Source organism: Numenius arquata, chromosome 1 (genome assembly GCF_964106895.1).
Source record: "Numenius arquata chromosome 1, bNumArq3.hap1.1, whole genome shotgun sequence".
NCBI classification, from domain to species: domain Eukaryota; kingdom Metazoa; phylum Chordata; class Aves; order Charadriiformes; family Scolopacidae; genus Numenius; species Numenius arquata.
Window position 1 is genome coordinate 83,920,571 of NC_133576.1, and position 18,854 is coordinate 83,939,424.

At 41.5% G+C, this 18,854-nt stretch overlaps 1 protein-coding gene across 1 annotated transcript in view; it reads right to left on the reverse strand.

Annotated features, from left to right (window-relative positions):
- Positions 1-3,286: 3,286 nt before the first annotated feature.
- The window catches only part of HS6ST3 (heparan sulfate 6-O-sulfotransferase 3), a 309,727-nt gene continuing 294,159 nt past the window's right edge, over positions 3,287-18,854 (reverse strand). The window contains exon 2 of the mRNA XM_074145993.1: positions 3,287-3,992. Coding sequence (XP_074002094.1) covers positions 3,287-3,992 — 706 coding nt within the window. The remainder of the gene's footprint in view (positions 3,993-18,854) is intronic.

The window sequence follows — 18,854 nt, forward strand, 5'->3', positions numbered from 1 at the left end:
CCTGGCTGCTCCCCCTCCGCTGCTGCTGCTGCACAACCAGGGCTATCTGCTACACAGGCTCCAGGGACAAAAAAACCCAACAAACCAACTTCAATTTTAACTAAATCCCCAGTGTTAAGGCATAATCCCGTTAACATAGATGCTACAGCACATTAGCAGCTCTTCAGGACCCTCACCTTGTCTCCTGGGAAATGACTGACGAAAAGGTTAGGCATCGCATTAAGGTATTGCCAAACTATTAAAGCTAATGTAAACCACCCAAAGACTGCTTCGATTTTCCTCATTAGGCTTCATTTTGTTGTCAGGCAGAAGGAATAGTCTGGAGAAGGGTTGGTATGCTTAGACATCTGAAACTGATACTTACAGTCACTGGTGAGGCTGCAGGGAACAATTTCTCAGCTCTCTCCCCTGAAAAGGTAACACTGCATTTTCTAAATGAAAAATGAGGCCCCCGTTGCTGTGAGTGGTACAGAGAGGTGACCCGCTGGGGAAAGAGGCAGGGACGCTAGGAAGGAGACCCTTTTTTGATGCTTAGGAGGAAGGGTTCCTAAAATCAGAGGGCTGGAGCACCTCTCCTATGAGGACAGGCTGAGAAAGTTGGGGTTGTTCAGCCTGGAGAAGAGAAGGCTCCAGGGAGACCCCATAGCAGCCTTCCAATATCTGAAGGGAACCTACAGGAGAAGTGGGGAGGGACTCTTTGTCAGGAAGTGTAGTGACAGGACAAGGGGTAATGGTTTTAAATTGGAAGAGGGGAGATTTAGATTAGATATTAGGAGGAAATTCTTTACTGTGAGGGTGGTGAAGCACTGGAACAGGTTGCCCAGGGAAGTTGTGGATGCCCCATCCCTGGAAGTCTTTAAGGCCAGGATGGATGGGGCTTTGAGCAACCTGCTCTAGTGGGAGGTGTCCCTGCCCATGGCAGGGGGGTTGGAACTGGATGATCTTTAAGGTCCCTTACAACTCTAACCATTCTATGATTCTATGCAGCAGCTCCCTGTCATCCCTGCATCACCAGCCAGAAAGCTCCTTCCCTCCACAGGGCGAGGGCCAGCCCAGCCCAAAGCCCTGGTGCCAGTGGGTAAGATGGCAGCTTGCTGCGAATTACCTGCACTGCACCTAAAGGTGCAATAGTGCCGGTCAGGCTTAGCTCTTCATGGCCTTGCCATCCCGCAGCTAGGACACCCAGAGTGAGCTTCAATCCTAGACCATAAACATTTCAATTTAATTTCAGCCTCTGAAGGTAGGTGTCCATACGTGAGCGAGGTGTCTGAGCGCCTCTTCCAGGCAATGGGGGTCCAGGCAAGTGTCTAGGGAGTCTAGAGAGAGCTCCTTGTTCTTCTCTAAGGCAGACATCCCACGCTCGTCCAGGAGAATAACAATCTGCCATCCCACGTTTTTCCCTTCTGAACACAGAGGTGGGAGGAGATGCACATGGTCCACCAGCGGAACAGGTATTAGGGACCAAAACCCACCGCTGCTCACCCCAAGAGTAGCACACTGACAATCAGCCATAAAGCAGCATATTGCTAATAAACTACATTGATAATGAAGCATCATCCCAGTGGCCCTCTTCACTACTTAATAGCCGTTATGATATTCCATGTTTAATGTATTATTGTATGCATTAACTCTCAACAGGATAGTCAGATCATATTTTTGATATTGTGCATAGATAAGTAGCAATAGCATTGTCTGAAGAAAAGAAGATACAGCATGCAGTAAAAAAAAAAAAAGATTTGGAAATGAAGCGACAAATTTGCAAATTCAGCCTCTTTTTTTTTCTGTAACACATTATTTTTTTACCGACTGGATAAAAACTTTGAATTTCAAAAATAAATGAGAAATGTGCATCTGCATCAGGTACTCTGGTATTTCTAATTAGCAAACCTGTAAGGCAAAAGCCATTCATGCATGCAATAATATACTTTCAGCATCTCGATTTAGCAGCCACGTTGAGGCACTTAGAGAAATTTCCTCCTAATGCTTTACATTTATGCTAGAAGAAGAAGGAAAAAAACTCTCTGAAAAGATCTATGGTGCACAGGACCCTCGCTTAAAAATTTCACTATTACGAATGGAACAACATAAAATCTTGGAATAAATAGACGCAGTTTACCCACAAAGATGTAACGTGGAGGAAGAACCCATTGAATCTTTTTCTAGACAAGGAATAAAACCAGATACAGATCTCTCATCGTGAAAACAATAAATTTACAAAGAATTTTCATACAGAGTAATAAATATCAAGACTTTCCACATATCCATTATGCATCCTATAAAAATGAAAGCTGATTTTTTTTCTAGCCACTACTGTAGGTAGACAGAAAACCAATTTGAATGGTATTCACTTGGCATCAATGTATTTTAACAGACAATATCATAAACCTGCCTACCTTCACAGACAATATATCTCCAGGCTTTTACAGCAAATCTGGAAAATGTCACACTAATATTTAAGCTTTTCCTGCTCTCTCTTTCCTCTTCCCTGTAGTTTGCTTGGCCCCTCTTCACCTTTTGTGAATGTGAAGGCTGACTTCATTGCCTCCAGACAGATAATCTCCACGATGTGTGCCCAGCTGCCACGTGGACCTCATTTCTCAAGGCTTTCCCTTTGCCACACACACTCAGAAAGAGGGCTGTTACATGGCTGGGCTCGGTACTCTCAACATCTGCAGAGAAATAAGCTAAACCCCCCCATCACTTCACTTATATATCATCTCTGCTGGCTAGCAGAATAGAACAAGCAACGCCCCAATCCCACATTTCCTAGGTCTTTTTTAATCACCCCAGATAATTCCTCCCTTTATCAAAATACAGTATGTAGAAGTGTGAAGGGCAATACGCTTTCCTCCATTCACTAGAAAGCTGTGCACTACAGTTGCAAAGGACAGTATGAAATAAACCAGCTCTCACGTCACAGAGGAACCAAAACAGATTTTTTTTTCAATTTTTCATTCATGTCTGCACAAGTTTTGGTAGCTTAGATTGTATAGGGTACATCTGTTTATGCTCTCTCTTTAAACCATCCTCATAGCTTAGGGCTTTGACGGAAGTCTTTTTGGACAGGAATCTACTCTACTGCCATTTAATAACACTAATTAATGCCAACTGAGAAAAAAATATATTCTCCTCACTGGCAGAAACCAAGAAAAACAGAGACAAGGAGGGGTAGTTGTCAGACGCGGTCTCATTTACCAAAGTGGTAGGCATTCCTTGGCTAATTCCCAGGTAGCCAAGTTGCACAAACTCTCTGATCCTCTCATTGGTTAGTCAAGATGGAGGAGCGTCACCACCTTGCAACCTGACTATTATAATCTTCAGTAACGGTGACTTCTGCTGCCTCCTCCCTCGGCCAGTGGTGAGCCCTCTGCTCCCGCAGCAGCCGCCGCTCCTCTCGCCTCTTTAGCCGGTTCTTCTGATGCTCCTCTTGCTTGGAGTACTGGAAGCGCTGCAAAAACAGGTCCTTTGCGTATTCGTAAAGCTGCACATCCAAGAAATTCAGCTCCTCTATCCGTTGCCGCACATCCTCACCGATGTCCACGTTGGAGGCCCGCGTGACGTTGAATTGGGTGAAGGGGGAAATGAATTTCAGGTTGAATGTCCTCTCAAAGAGATACTGCGTTTTCCTCTGAAATTCCGTGAGTCCAAAGAAGGCCATGTTTTTCAGATTGTTCTTGGCGCTTTGGAGAAGAATCATATTTCTTTCACTCTCATTCATAAAAGTCAAGTTGTAGCATCCCACCAGGCTGAGGTCTGCTAGCATGCGCACCTGGCGGTTGTTGGCCAAGTTGTAGCTACAATCCATGAATTCCTGTAATGTGACTCCAGACCAGTCGTCTCCTTCGTAACAGGTAGGCAGCTCGTCTGGTGTTGGGCTTCTTCCATCGCACATATGAAGGGAAGTTTTCCAAGTCGCACCCCTCTGGACATGCTTCCATTCACTCAAGTACCGTGACACTGGATCCCTCAGCATCGTGATGTAATAGAAATTCCTGAAACATACCATTAAACACAGTTTTAAGATTCAAAGGATTTCAGTTTTCCTATTCTCCAATAAAATGATTACTAGCCACCGCTACCACCCCCTTCACTTTTTCCAGTGTAATGTAGACATTTTAAGCGACTACTTCTGAGACAGAAAAAGCTTAAAGCTTCATAAATACTGTGAATAAAACACAAGGTAAATTGGGAGAAAGAGAGAGAGATCAAAGGAAATAAGCAGCTATCAGACAAACGGAATTACCTTGACCTATCAGCTGTTCAGCAGTAGTTACTTTATGCAAAAGCCAACTAACTGAAGTGTACTCCCCTCTACTTTGAAATGCTAACCACCAGTAATATCAGAAACAGGGGGAAAAGAAATTTATATAATCTTGCCACTTCTCTTCTGGACTGAGACATGCATGTCTCTCGAGATGGACAAGATGATAATCCTTACAGCGCTTGGTCAGAATACAGAAGAAAGGAGGATGAGCAATTTCATGTGGATGCTGCAAGTGCTAAAAATAACACCATGTGGAAGACTGGCATGAGCCACCCACTTGAGAAGAACCCTATTATTAAATGGGTTGGAGTGAAGATAATGAGAGACCCAAAATCCGTTAATATGACTTAATTTTAGACAAGTGCTTGATTGAAATCAGTTATAATCGTGTAGTACAAAAGCATTTGTTGATATAAAGATTATCATTATTCAACCTCACCTGTCATGAATACAAAAGAGACACCAAGAAATATTGATTTGAAATAGAGCAAATAACAGCAGAACTCACATTGTCACTTCATCTCTTAGCTATTGAATTCAGTTTGTGAATTCATCTATTTCTGGCAATCTGAAATGGACTGCAATTGAATATGCTTCAAGCAGGCTTTCACAGATTGAGTTTTTTACTGGGAAATGTTTTATTCAATAAAAACTCACCTGAATTATAGGATGATATCATAAAGACAAAGAAAAACCAAAATACTTACAATTTCTGTCAGCTAGAATAACCAGCAGAAGATTCATGACTAAAATTAACTCACGGTCTGGTACTAAAATTGGCTCGTGAGTTTGCATGACTCATCTGACTGCAAACAATACATTAATAAATCATGAGCCCTAAGATTTCTTAAGAAAAGTCTGATCTCAGTACTTTCTTAAGCTTAGAGAAATGAAGCAAGAAAGCAGGAGGCAAGCTTGCTGCAGACATGTAACCCTGTAAACAAACCCACACTTTGTGAGGGCCATCTCATACATGAGCTAACTCCAGCTGAATGAAAAATCTCAAAATTGCTAACAATCTCTGAGACAATTACCTTTTTTTTTTCCCAGATATTACTCATTTTCTGCCACTAAAGATTCCCCGTAGCTTCTCCATAAACTTCAGGTTTTTCATAAAAACAGGTATTTTCTCACATATTTCTAAAAATACAGGTATTTTCCCCAGTGCAAACAAAGCAAAAGAAAAAAAAGAGCTGAATGCTTTGTCCTTATTCATTCTGAGTTCTCCCCCTAGAGGATCTATACTATATTTTCTGGAATAATGTTAGGAGGCCAAACTACAGACAGTGTTCTGCTGCAGAGTCATTTCTTGAACTACTATCTAGTGGAAACAGCTGTTTCACAGCTTATTTCACAACAGAAGAGCTACAGGTGGAAGGATATAAACTAGGGAGTGCCAGGGGTGTATTTTCATTATCACTTGCATTGGGAACCAGGATTTGTGTTGGCGTCAGATGATATTCTGAAGGATGATATTTCCAAAATAATTTGGGGCTTGGGTTTTCTGGCTGCCACTCACACAGAATCAAACTGCACTTCAGCTGTTTTGATCCACTTCAGTTACTTACACAGCCCACATCAATAATGAACCCAAGGACCACCCAACCATCCATACAGATATTTCTAAAATCCCTCTTCACTACTCCTGCAGAGCAGGAAGGGCCAGAAATCCTTTTGTGTGCTCTGCAGTATAGTCCCACTGTGAAAAGCACTGTCTTTAAGCACTCCAAGCACAGCTTTCCCGTCTCAAATTGGATGCTCATCTCATCTTGGCTCTACCTTGCATGTATGAGAGCACATTAAGACGAAAAGTGGATGCATTTCACTAGTGTTGTGCAGGTAAAGCAGCGAAACTCTCAAACACCCATCAGCTCTAAGCGTTGTTGCAACACCCAGCAGGCACTGATGGGGTTGTAACAGAAAATGACTGAAGCTCCAAGGGAGCAGAAATGAAAAAAAAAAAGGACAGAGATTCAGAGGCAGTTGCCGACCTCTACATTGCCAGAGTCGTGGCATTGGCTTAGTCCTTGTATTGCTGCCCCTCTCCTCATCAGATAATTTTGGATGTTGATAGGTGGTAACAGATGGGTTTAAAAGTTCCTCCTGACAATTATTTATACCTCTAATAATAGCTCTGTCTTTCCTCACCCGTCTCCAGCAGTCCCAGTCAGGCATGACTCAGAGCAACAACAATTAACAAAAATACCTCCTTTGCATCAATCATTTCCATTTCATCCCTGGATATGTAAATGTGTTTGCTGTGCAATAGGCAGGGGTACAAAGCAAACGCAGGGAAATGAGAACAGCACGTCTTTGTGTAACATCCACAGCTTCCCTTATGCAGACGGGGCGAGAAGCTTTCGCCAGTCTGCTGCCGCTCCTCCTTGTGACTACCTGGCTTCTGCATCTGTTTTTCACTGTCCTGATTAATTTGCCTCTGGTTTGTGCATCTTTCAGAGTGTTGCCTCCTGGTGTTATCAACCGAATGGCTTCTTCGTCAGGCAGACAACCTTTCACAGCAGCCTGACACACATTTAGTTTCCCAGGCACTAACAACTACGAGTGCAGCCATCCCCACCACGTTCACAGTTCACAACCCTCTGCTTAACCTTCTGTTCGTGACTCTCTGTCACCCTTTTAACCAATCTGAGGTTGGAAGACCCTAAGATTTTTTCCACCTGATCCAGGCCACTGTCCAGATGACACTGTTTCAATGCTACACAGAAGACTTGTGGGGTGCTGCGCAGCGGTCGTGGCAAAAGATTTTCTTTCAGGGAAAAGGATGTCACGTCTCTAGAATAATGACAGAAGTAAAAATACATAGGTCTCGCACATTTCAGTTAGAAAATTATAAAAATTATCTTAGGAAATTGTTTTTAAATGTTGACATTAACGGATTAAATATAGCAGCATTTCAGAGCTCTCAGTGCCTAATACACAGTGTGCAATCACACTAGGAATGGCTGAGGAGTCGGCTCAAAATAAAGACAAAAAGTAGTTCACAAAAATCTGAAACTAGGGATGGCTTTCAGTCTCTCTTTTCTTCACTGCTCAGTAAAACAGCATCAATTCTGCTACACACTGACCATCCTGAGCCACTCTGAACACAGACGTGCACTCCTCCTTGTCGGTGTAAATGACCCCCTGCTCGTGCTTACATGGCTATGTTAAACTTCACAGCCACCCGCTGTGGGAAATACTCACCAAAGAATTAAGTAATAACTTCTGTTACCCTGTTTGACAAACTAAACTCATCTCGGACTTATTGGCTTCATTTCAACAGATTCCCATCATCGATTACTCAAACTGCTGTCACAGACAGCCTTGGTGCTTAAAGGCTAGCCAAGCAGAATACGCTGGCATGTCAGTGAGAAGATGTTTTACACAAAGCATTCAAAATTAATTAAAAACCATACAAATTATATCTGTATCTGCATCTGTATCTATATCTCTATCTACAAGCGCGTGCGTGCACGTGTGCCTGTAAACATTTACAGGGGAATTGGACCATAAGCTGCAGTTGGCAATGAAAGAAAAATCACAGTTAAATGCATAGTGTGTATTTGCCAATGTATCTTGTGACTGTCTATATAAACACATAGACAAGTACAAACACTTTAGATGATATTTCAAACAACACCAGCCCAACTAGTAGTCACAACATTAGCTCCTCCTGAAAGGAAACTTTATACAACTTCCCCAGATTAAACCGTCTCCTTTTGAGCATAATGCAGTGCAATTAATGTGGTATTGAAGTTGCCACTATGGGACAGCTGATTTTTGGACAGATACTAAGCACAGTGATGGTCAGGGCATGGGCCTGATGATCCATGCAAGGGCCCAAACAAGCACTGTGGTGAAGCATGGGCTGCACACTACTGTTTACACTAGAATTGAAAAGCACTTGGGAATTCAGAAGGCTCCAGTCCCACTGGCATGAAATCCAGTCTCTTCATTAGCATTAGTCAAAGGAAACCTTTAATTAATACAAGAGCTAAAATGAGCTTCTAGTTATAACCTTAGAACATGTATTTCTTTCATATTATAAGGTATTTCAATACAAATACTCTAATCTTACATTAATCCTTCAACAGTATTGCTCTGGTTTAGAAATTAATTTCAGAGGAGCAGACGGATGTTAGTGGAGGTGATCCCAAACCAGGGCATTTTGCCTCTTCTATCACCACGGAACAGACGACCCGGCTGGGGGAGATTTACTAAATACGGGAAGGATCACCGCCCATCGAGAACAAAAACATCCTCTAGGGCCTCCTGGGGAAGAAGGATGAATGGCATCGTCTCTGTTGCTCCCACTCTTGTGTGGAGCAGCCGGCACAAGAAGAGCTCACGCAGCTCTTGCAGAGGATTAGAGGAGAGAAAAACCAAGCTATTCCCTCTTCTTTCAAAGGCAGGACCTTATGTGCAAGGAGTGATGAGCTTCATGAAAGGAGAACAGCACACCCATAGCAGCTGATGCAGAGACAGAGGAGTATTTGAGGTGGAGGAAAAGAGTCACTGGAGAATATTTTGGAAGACACTAACAGACAAAAGAAAGAAGAACCAAAATGACTGAAAAACCCAGGTGCAACAGAAAACCATCCACATTATGATTCTTCCCGGTAGCAGGGAAAATAAAAGCCCTGGTCAAGTTTACGACCCAAGTAGACACAAGAAGTTAGCAGCTTTAAAATCCTGGGAGTGTGCTCCCGAGGAAAGGTCTGAAATACCTAGCAAAAGCCAGCCTGGCAGCACACTTCTGCTAGCAACAGAGGTTGTGGCAAGACGAAGGGTTAAGAAGGATCTGCATTACGTGAACAAAAGCCATATGCTTTCCAGTTTTATCCTGAAGCCCAAGTTTTCAGAGGCAGTAATGAAGTTAACCACTGATCAGCAACCTCTCTTCAGGCAAAATATCATCAGTATGGGTAACGATGAAGAGGGTAAACATATGAAACAAAAATAAGGATAATGCAATACATGAACAATTAGGGAATAAAAGCATGCAACAGGGATGGTGGAGGGCACAGAAAGCAAAGAAACATTGTTGGGATGATCCAAACTGGTCAGTCACCCTAGCGTAATGTAGATGTATCAGCTCATGGCTGGCAGCATTATTGTGCATTATTGTGCTGCATCTATGCTGTGTTTAATTTATAGCTAACCTGCCCAACGTAACAAGAATTGACTGTATGCTTCTTATTTAGAACATCAGTACTGTAAGGAAAAAGCTATGAAACAGTGCACAAACTATATGCATGTCCATCTGGCTGCAGGAAGCATCATACGGCTTATCCACCAAGTCAGATAAACACTTGCTAGCCCATAAACTTTTGAAAAGATGATATAACACCAGCACATAGGTTTCTTAAGCTTAGCATCTGTCACAGGATGCTAGATCACTGTGATGGGAATGGTTTTCTAAGACATCCTTTACAGAAGTTTGTGAGCTCAATACTATTAGCTGCCCCCTCAGGTTCTCATGGGTTTCTTTACAAGTCTTTTACTGAAAGAACAGCTGTCACCATTAAGAAGTCAACGTTTACCCACTCTTACCACATACATCACCCATTCAGTATGTAGGAAAAATACTTAACTGGCTGTTTTCACAGAGGATCTGAGCACTCACCACTTCTGCTCTTTTTAACTGCGATGATGGCACTGTGCTTACTTAAAACAGTGGCTGTAATGTCCTACAGAGGCTTGGTTACTCCACATTAAAAGCGAACCTGCCATTGACTTCAGCAGAGGCAAAAAACACTCAACGAAAAATAAAAAAACCAAACTTGCATTTTGAGGTAGAAAATTATCAAATTTTAGCTGTGTCTTATTGTTCTCTGGGATTTCGTCCCATGGCTTTAAATCCAACCAGAAAAAGACCGGCCACTGTTTTCTATTTCCAAATTGGCTACAAGATTCTGTTGGTTAACTATCCCTTTTGTATCCCAGTGATACGTAGTGCAGCTAAATATGCAGGACATGCCTACTCAGAGAAGAGCATCTAAGGGTAAGGGTAAGACATCTAAATGCAGTGGTCTACATGTAAGCTACATGTCTAAGCAGCCCCTCAAGCCAGCGGGGAGCTGCTCAACAGAGGCGGTGGTATGTGTCCAGAGAGTCACACAGTTGACCAAAGGTGGGTGCCATCTCTGGCTTGAGCTGTATCACTTTAGAGGATCCCTATGGATTGCACTGTGTACCTTGAGCACAACAGGAGCTTAGATACCCACCTAACTTGGAGATGTCTACATTGTAGGCACCTACATACAGGTGTCTCCATCTGTATGGTGAACCCCATGCCTGGAGTCAAAGGCTCCCCGCCTGCACAAACGTGTTCACAGCGCGCAAGCTTCAGGCCAACCTCAAAAACTAAACAGTAATAAAACATTTTGTAACGAGTGAGAAGTAACTACAGACAACCTCCATTTCGTGACTTATTGTACCAATGATATAAATACACCAGTCACATTAGGGTATCTCTTTCTAAGCATGTTTCTAGAGCTGTAGCATTCCCCAAGTAAACACAAGTTTTAAGTAAGTTGTCTATTATTTCACACAAACCTCCAAACCAGCAGTTAGAAAACCAGCCTACCATAATTTTGTTGTCCTTGCTTATATATCAGTACATATATCAGTACATCAGTGAGACAAAGCAAAGATAGTTGGGTTGGTCGCTCAGAAGTTACTTACGATAATACAGTCTGTTATGGGCAAGAGAAATGTGGTGTTTAGGCACTGGGAAGCACTTAGGAAACCTCACATTTCATTGCACATTAGCAGGAATACTCCCTGTCACCAACTGCAGTTTCTTTTACATTAATCTGTTGCTCTAGGATTCATTATAGAAGTCCTGATTTTACTGCTTAGAAATTGGAAGGTGCTTTCTTTTAAAAAAAAAATCCTCTGAAATACCAAAATTAATTCTGTATCCATGCTATCAGAAAAAAAACAGGAAAGCTTTACAGCACTCCTTATTTTTTTGCATGGCTGTTGATCAGAAGATTAGTGTCCCACACCTGATTAAAGAATGACAGATGACAAAGAGTGTCTTTAGAAATCACTTACTCTCTAACATCAAACAACTTTTAACAGCAGTGATTTAGGGTAATCCAGAAGGGTAGAAGAAAGAGAGTGAACCTGTGCCAACACAGATGCTGCATATGCATTAGGAATTTTTCCACCTAAAGAGTCTAATTTCCTTGAAGTGAAGCTAGATCAAATTCAATAATGGTGTAGATTTATACGAGCATATAAGAAGAGTGAGATACTAGGTAAGCTATTTGAACATAGCACTGTTTTAGATTTGTATTATATAGAAGAAAGATGACTTTCAAAATACAGTGCTACATCGCTACATCACTACTGCAAAACATGGGTAAAAACGCATTTGTAGAGGCTAATTATTTTTTTTTCCTCAAATACTTTAGGAATTAAGACAACTGGCCTGGGACTATGCAAACTGACAAGTTTCTTTTAAAATGCTGTAGGCTTTTAGAGTTAGGACGTGTTATACTATAGTTTTTTAAAGTAATGAATAACCATTAGAATAATAATCACGCCTTTTACACATCACATTGCCACACACCCTTCAAAATCATTAGTGAAAACAGATCTCAGGACCTACTGCTGCAAAGGGAAACTGGGAGTGCTGAGACTTTTTTTTCTTGACATAGAAGAATATAAACTTGTGAGGATGCAGATTTTAATGAAGTATTTCAAAGCCAAGTCTAAGACGTTAGGTGGGGACCAAAGAGTAGCCTGCCAGTAGCTAAGAGGAGGTCAGTGAGAAGATGGAGCCAGGTTGTTCACTGACGCACATGGTAGGATAAGGAGAGACAACGGTCATAAATTGTAAAAGGGAAGGATACACAAAAAATAATTTTCACTATGAGAATATTCAAGCATTGGGAAAGCTTTGCCGGAAGAAGCTGTGCACCCTCCATCTTTGGCGGTCTTTAAGACCCAACCACACAGAGCAGAGCCCTGAGCTACCTCATCCGTGCTCAGTGGTCACCCTGCTCTGAGCAGGGAGTTGGGTTAGAGACCTCCTAAGGTTCCTTCTGGCCCCAGGGAATCTGCCATTCTGTGTGACAGTGCACAGCCTTCTGTCACCAAATGTACAGTCCTCTCAGAAAAGACATCAAACCAGAACCAACTTGCCAACTAGATCATACCTGTCCTCCCCTGTTCTTTCCTGGCTACCCAAAACAGGGAATGTGTGCTTTGTCTTTTATGAGGCTGGGTGTGTTTTTGTATATGATTTTAAGTAGGGCTATAACACTCTGAATCAGCACACCTTGAATTATTGAGCAACTTCATGAATATTTATTTCAATGACACTTTGTTCAATATAGAGTCTCTAGAAATTGGAGAGGACACTGCAGCAACTACATGTTCCTAAAGAAATTAATTCTGTTCACAGGTATCAAGTCTGGATCTTGAACAGCTCCTAGACTAATGAAATGATGTAGCTACCCATAGTTTTAATGCCAGTATTTTAGAAAATGCACACAAATAGCATATGAGTATGTGTGAGCTTTCTGAGTTAACACATGTTTTTCCTGTGTGTTGCGTTTAGGATTAAGGCATAAATTTTCAAACACAGAGCATAAAGTTAGGCATCTAACTCTATATTTAAACACGTAGATAGACTCAGCTTCCTTGCCAGTGAAGAAAACACACAGGAGTAAGAGCTAAGGATGCTCAGGTACCCAGAAAACATGGTCTGCTGATTTATTTAGCAAAAGGAGGCTCCCCGAGCCACCAGAGTGCCCTTCCCTGCACACAGATAACAGCACTTTATTATCTCCTTCATAAAAGTTCCTAGCCCCTTTTGAAACACCCTTTTCCTGCCATTGCTCCCATTGAACAGGGAAGGTGAAGGTTGCTTCTCATGGTTAGGAACATGAGTCTCATTCCCGGACTAAACTTGGTCTGGGTCTACCCAAATCCAGTTGCTCTCGGCTTAACACTTCAAATACATCAAGAGGATTTATGAATGTGACATCAGAGAAGGAGAAATGGCGTTCAAGTTGGAGATCAGAGAGCAATCACACCTCTTGGTTTCATTTTACGAAGCTGAACTTCGTAATTCTTTCTTCTGATAAGACAAGCCAGAAGTGACCACTCTATAGTCCCTCAAAACCCTTGCATCACACTTAGAGTCACCTCACTCAGAGATGCACCCTGAGTTTTCCAACATCTCAGCGTTCCATGCTAGCTTTTGATAGGAGGCTCACGAATGTAAGACATGCTAGAAGCTCCTGAGATTTGTTCTAGTACCTGACCCTCCAAGCAGTCCTTTCCTGGCACTTGACCTTGCACAACTTCACATTTCATTACACATGGCTAGAATCGGGCAAATTTCACATGAGGCCTCACAGGTGCCTTGTAAAATAAATACTTCTGATCTCTGCTGGCAACGTATTCTCTGATACACCCTCACGTTGCATTCATTTTTTTATGTGGCCAGGTAACTCTGGAAACTCATACTCACTGTGTTACTGGCTAATAGACGGAGGTCTTTCTGCTCCCCCTGTTTCGGCTGATAAGCACTCAGTTGATAGAAGAAATCTGGTTCTGCTGGTCTCAAATGCATGATCTTGCACTTTGCGTTACCAAACTTCATTCCACCTTTTCTACTGAAATCCTCAAGGTCATTAAGCAAATTCCATTAACATACTTCAGCTTTTTGTGCAACATCGTTAAGGAAAACATGAAATAGGATCAGAGCTAAGACCAGCCCTGAGGAAATTCATAAATAATTTTCCTTTAAACCAGAAAGTTCCTCTTCCAGCATACCCTGTTTTGTCACCAGCTTGTCCACCAGAAAATCCTTATGCTCAGGCTTATGTTTTCTGCCTTGTACGGTAACTTTGCAGATGCCGCTCTGTGAAATACTTTATTGAAGATACATTTCCCTTCTGCTATCAGAGACAGATGCTGGGTATTTACATGTCTCAGCCCAAAGGCTGAGAATTGTAGCCCCAGCTTTGCTGCGTGTGAGAACATAGAAAATGGTTAAGATGGGGAAATGACAATTTATTTGAGAGCAAAGCGGTCTGGAATAGAAATGTACAATTAGGCCATTTGATGGAAAAACAAATCTGCCACTTTCCATCAAACAACCATGATACAAATTGTAAATCATTTCTTGATGAGATACAAATCTAACAAAGTTTTCTCCAGAGATTTTTGTTCTTTGCCTAAATTATATCAAGCTCAGTTGTTTTAAGTGTTCTTTAAATTGCTGAAAGGCATGAAGTAGCAAGACCCTCACTGAAAGAAATATAAATATAAAATGCAATAATAAATCAAATAATAAGAATTTGGTTGTTTTGTGAAGACATGCGTAATAAAAACCTTCTACCTTGTAAGAGACAGTGTGTGAGCACACACAGGAGGAAATACTATGAAAAAACAATAAATACATGTAGTGTCCATAAGATTCTTTAAGGATACTGTATGCAAGACCATGCATACCTTTGTGCCAGAGAGAGTCATAAATCCTTTGTGGCCACGACTGGCAAAGGAGGAATCCATTGCTCACATCGCCCCCGTTCCACCTCATCCCTATTGTGCACAGATCATTGCTGTGTCTCAAAAGAACCGTGGAAATCTGGGGCACGTGTGATCTTTTCCTCCAAAATGTTTTTTTTCTCCTGTCTCTGCCTTTGCTATGCCACTGCACAGAAGGGAAAACGAAATAAGGATGTTGCACTACTGTACAACCTGCCTCCCCCGGCGTGGGACCTGCCTTTCTCAGAGAGACGTTGTGAGCACAGGAGAGATGAGCTAAGGGGATAACCTGCAGCATCATGCGGCAGCAAAAAACAAGGGCTCGCCGGAGAAAAGAAAGGTGATGACAGGCAGGGGACAAGAGAGGAGCAAACCTAGAGACAGTGCAGCAAGAAGGACCTGCAGTTAGAGCTTGCTTTGCCAACTTAGCCTCTAAGGGTTACAGAAACCAGGTTGGGAAGGGACCGTCCTGATCAAGTCTGATGCCTATAGTCACGGGTAACGGTTTAGCACAACAGGATTCACAAAATATCCCTTTTGAACACAGGACAAGCCACAAAACCTTCCTCGCTACCAGGCTGCAGTCTCTAAGCAGCTGCCAGCAAGGTCTGAGCAAGTCCCTGCTTCAGGAGGGGTGCCCCAGAGCGGGTGATTGCCTGGGCGATGGAGCGAGCATGCAGCTCTGAAGCAAAGAGAAGGGGATGCAGTACTCCTGCCTATTCAGTAACATAAAAAACATAAGGCTTTTTGTAATGGTTATAATGAAAAAAACCAACAACCTACATACTTTCATGCAGAATTATGAGAGATCTGTTATCACAAGAGTCCTGGCTGCCAGCAAGAATACAGCTTATTGGGAAAATTCTATTTCAAAGAACCCCTGAAAAGACAAATAAAAGGTAGCCAGATCCTTAAATCTTCTGACATTTATATTTCTTCAGTCAGATTTTGTTAGGCCTGAAACAGAGCAAAAATATTTATGTTAAATTCAACTACAATGTTTACTTTCACCCTCTTCCTTGTTTTTGAAGGAGCTGTTGCCACTCCATTTTATTCTCTGCCTAGGTAAGACAAGCAGCACAGGCATCCCCAGTGGTCCTCTATAGCCGGCTGCCTTCACTGGAAACCAGTTTGTGCCCCACACGGTATGTACTAAGGCTCCCTCCCTAACCAAGCTGCATCCAATTTCCAACTAATAGCTCAGTTGCAGATGCTCTCTTCCAAATCTGGGATGCTCAGATGAAAAGTTCTGCGGGATTTTTCACTGCAACTCATTTTGAATCAGTACAGTAATTCTGCTCAATTAATAAAGCAATTAACAATAAAAAGGCCCAGTAATTGAGATCCCTTTGAAAGTACATCAATTTATTGTCTCTAAGCTTTGCCTCAAGTCTTTATTAATTCTGACATCAAGCATAATGACCATAAATTATAAATTATCATCACAAAATCCAGGCATCACAACCATTTTATTGTCCTACATGCCGAGTTTCTAAAATATGTAGGTTTGGTAATAACTTTTGAGATTTGCCTCCCATAAGGTAAACAATATGACAATATAGATATTGAAGAATTTCAGGTGATTCTACTAATGCAAACACTGTAAGAGTAGTCTTTCCTATTCATTCAGTGAAACAATTCACAAAACCTAAGAATATTGCTCAGTTGTAAGACAAAAATATCGACTTCCCCTAACATTCCTCTTCTTGTGATGGAACTATACGCTTTTTAAGGTTTTTTTGATGTCTTTTAAGACATTAAGCAAGCAGATGACAGGATACTTCAATTGAATACTTATAAGACAGACCACTGACTTCCTATTTTACACTTAATTTTGTTTTTCTACTAAAATACTTGGTAGCATTTAATCAAACCCAGAAATTTTTGCTATGATTTATACAACTCAAAGCTATAAGCAAAATTGCCATCTTTCTCCTTCATTGACCTAATAGATTTCTTTCTATGTCAGTTTAAACTGTTTTTATATATGTACACATATATAATCTCCACAAGAGGGCCCTCTTATCTTCCCCAAATCTTAGCAAAAGCTTAACTTGCTTTGCAAAAATTTATGTCAAAAAGTTTTTGTCTACAGATAGTACAATATCTTGGAAAAAAGTTTTTACCAACTAGAATTGAGCTTATGATAGACTTTTATACAACAAAAACTGTCATTTGAAAGGGAATCACTTTTTGTGTGCAATTTCCCCTATATACCTGGCATGCAAAGAACTTTAATCAGCCAAATGATCAATAATTAGCAATAACAATAATCAGCCAAAATGAGACCTTTTACACAAACAAAGTCAGACACACACACACAGGCAGCTCATGCTGCCATGGCGAGGCAGCCTCTACGTCATATTCTAATCTGTAGGGCAAACCCAAATTAAGCCACTGTTAGTGATTTCAGCTCTGTGTGAATGCATCCCGTAGGCACCGCAGTTACAGTGCAAATGGTATTAAAGTTATTTGCACTGTCCTCTCAACTCCCAGCAGATATGAAAAACAAATCTTGTTTGGGATACCTTGTTATTTGCTTTAATATTCTGAATGTTTTATGGAGACAGTGTTATATGTCCTCATCTTCTTAACTCAATTGTAGTTCTGTGAGGTTTTATTATTTACCATACCTTTGACCTTGGAATATCCAACAGATATTGGACTATCTCCTTCTTCTGACCTCAAATCTTAACGAATCAAGGCTCTGACACACATGCCAGGCTGCGCACTGCACTGTACCGCTATCGGCTGTGGATGCCATGCTCTGAGAAAGAAGGTAATAAAATGAAATAAAGAAGCCTAAGCTTCTAACCGCCAACTTTTATGAGGGATTCTTTGCCTTTCACGAAAACTAGCAAGTGGTTATGTGAATTCAGCCTTGCTGATACAGTGCAAGCCTGCCAACCTGCTAACCCATTCAAGTAAATCTCTGCACCTTGATCTGCAGTGCAAACTTTTAAGCAGAGTTTTAACGATCTGTCAGCAATACTGCCATATGACATGGTACTATTTAACCAATGTCGATGACAGAGTTCAGGCTGCTGCAATGCTTGTGCACTCATTCAGGTAAAAAAAAATACTCAAGGTGCTGACGGGACTCCACATGAATTACTGGCTGCATCAAGTCATCAGGGATGCCTTTGGCTCTGCAACCCTCGTCTGGAATGGACAAATCCTAATCAATGAAGCACATCTGTACAGTGGAGGAAAAGCACTTCCCAACCCCTTCAGGCCATGAACCAACTACTTGAAGCATGACATTTGATTAGCCTTATTATCTCAACTCATTTATATAGAAATGTTTTTAGGGGCCATGAAGCCATCCAGCCCTTATTAAAAACCCGCCACAGCCTCTGAGATGATGTTCTCACTCTTCTTCCTTTTTGTCTGTAAAAACAAGGAGGAATTTCTTTTTTCTGAACTGCAGGTTACCATCTTTGCAATTTTATTATTGTAAAATAACCTTCTCCTCTTATATTAGTGCAGCAGGCTGTTGCCATATCCCCCTCACATATGCAAATAGGTCAGGCTTTCTAGTCTTTCCCCACAGAGATATTTGACATTGAGACTCAACATGATCTAGCATCCTTCTGAACTAAAGGCCAGGGGAATAGTGTGCAGGACTTTATTTTCAAATGTATCTCTCACGGAAATTAATGAACATCTGTGCAGACCCTGAACGTGAATTCAGGCAGCAGAAACAAAACCCACCTAGAATTGAGTTTAAGGTCTAGGAACACCTAATGGTAAGGTTCTTTATCTTTGCAAGTTGAGGATTTCTTCCCTTCCCTTTGAAGAGCCAGACTGCTCTTCAGGTGACAAACTATCTCGCTCTAAAGGAAAGGGGATTATAACAGGGTTATGAAAGATATTTCTGCATTAACAAGGAGCAAAGTTGCTGATGTGTATCCTAAGTAACACAAAGATTTGAATATGAAACATTCATTAAGATTCCTTTACAGATTCTATAAATTGCCTTCTGTTTCATACAGGATATTACTGTCAATATGATCCACCAGTGATGCAAACAGGAAAGCAAAATTCAGGTTATAATGTCACAGTGTCATGAACA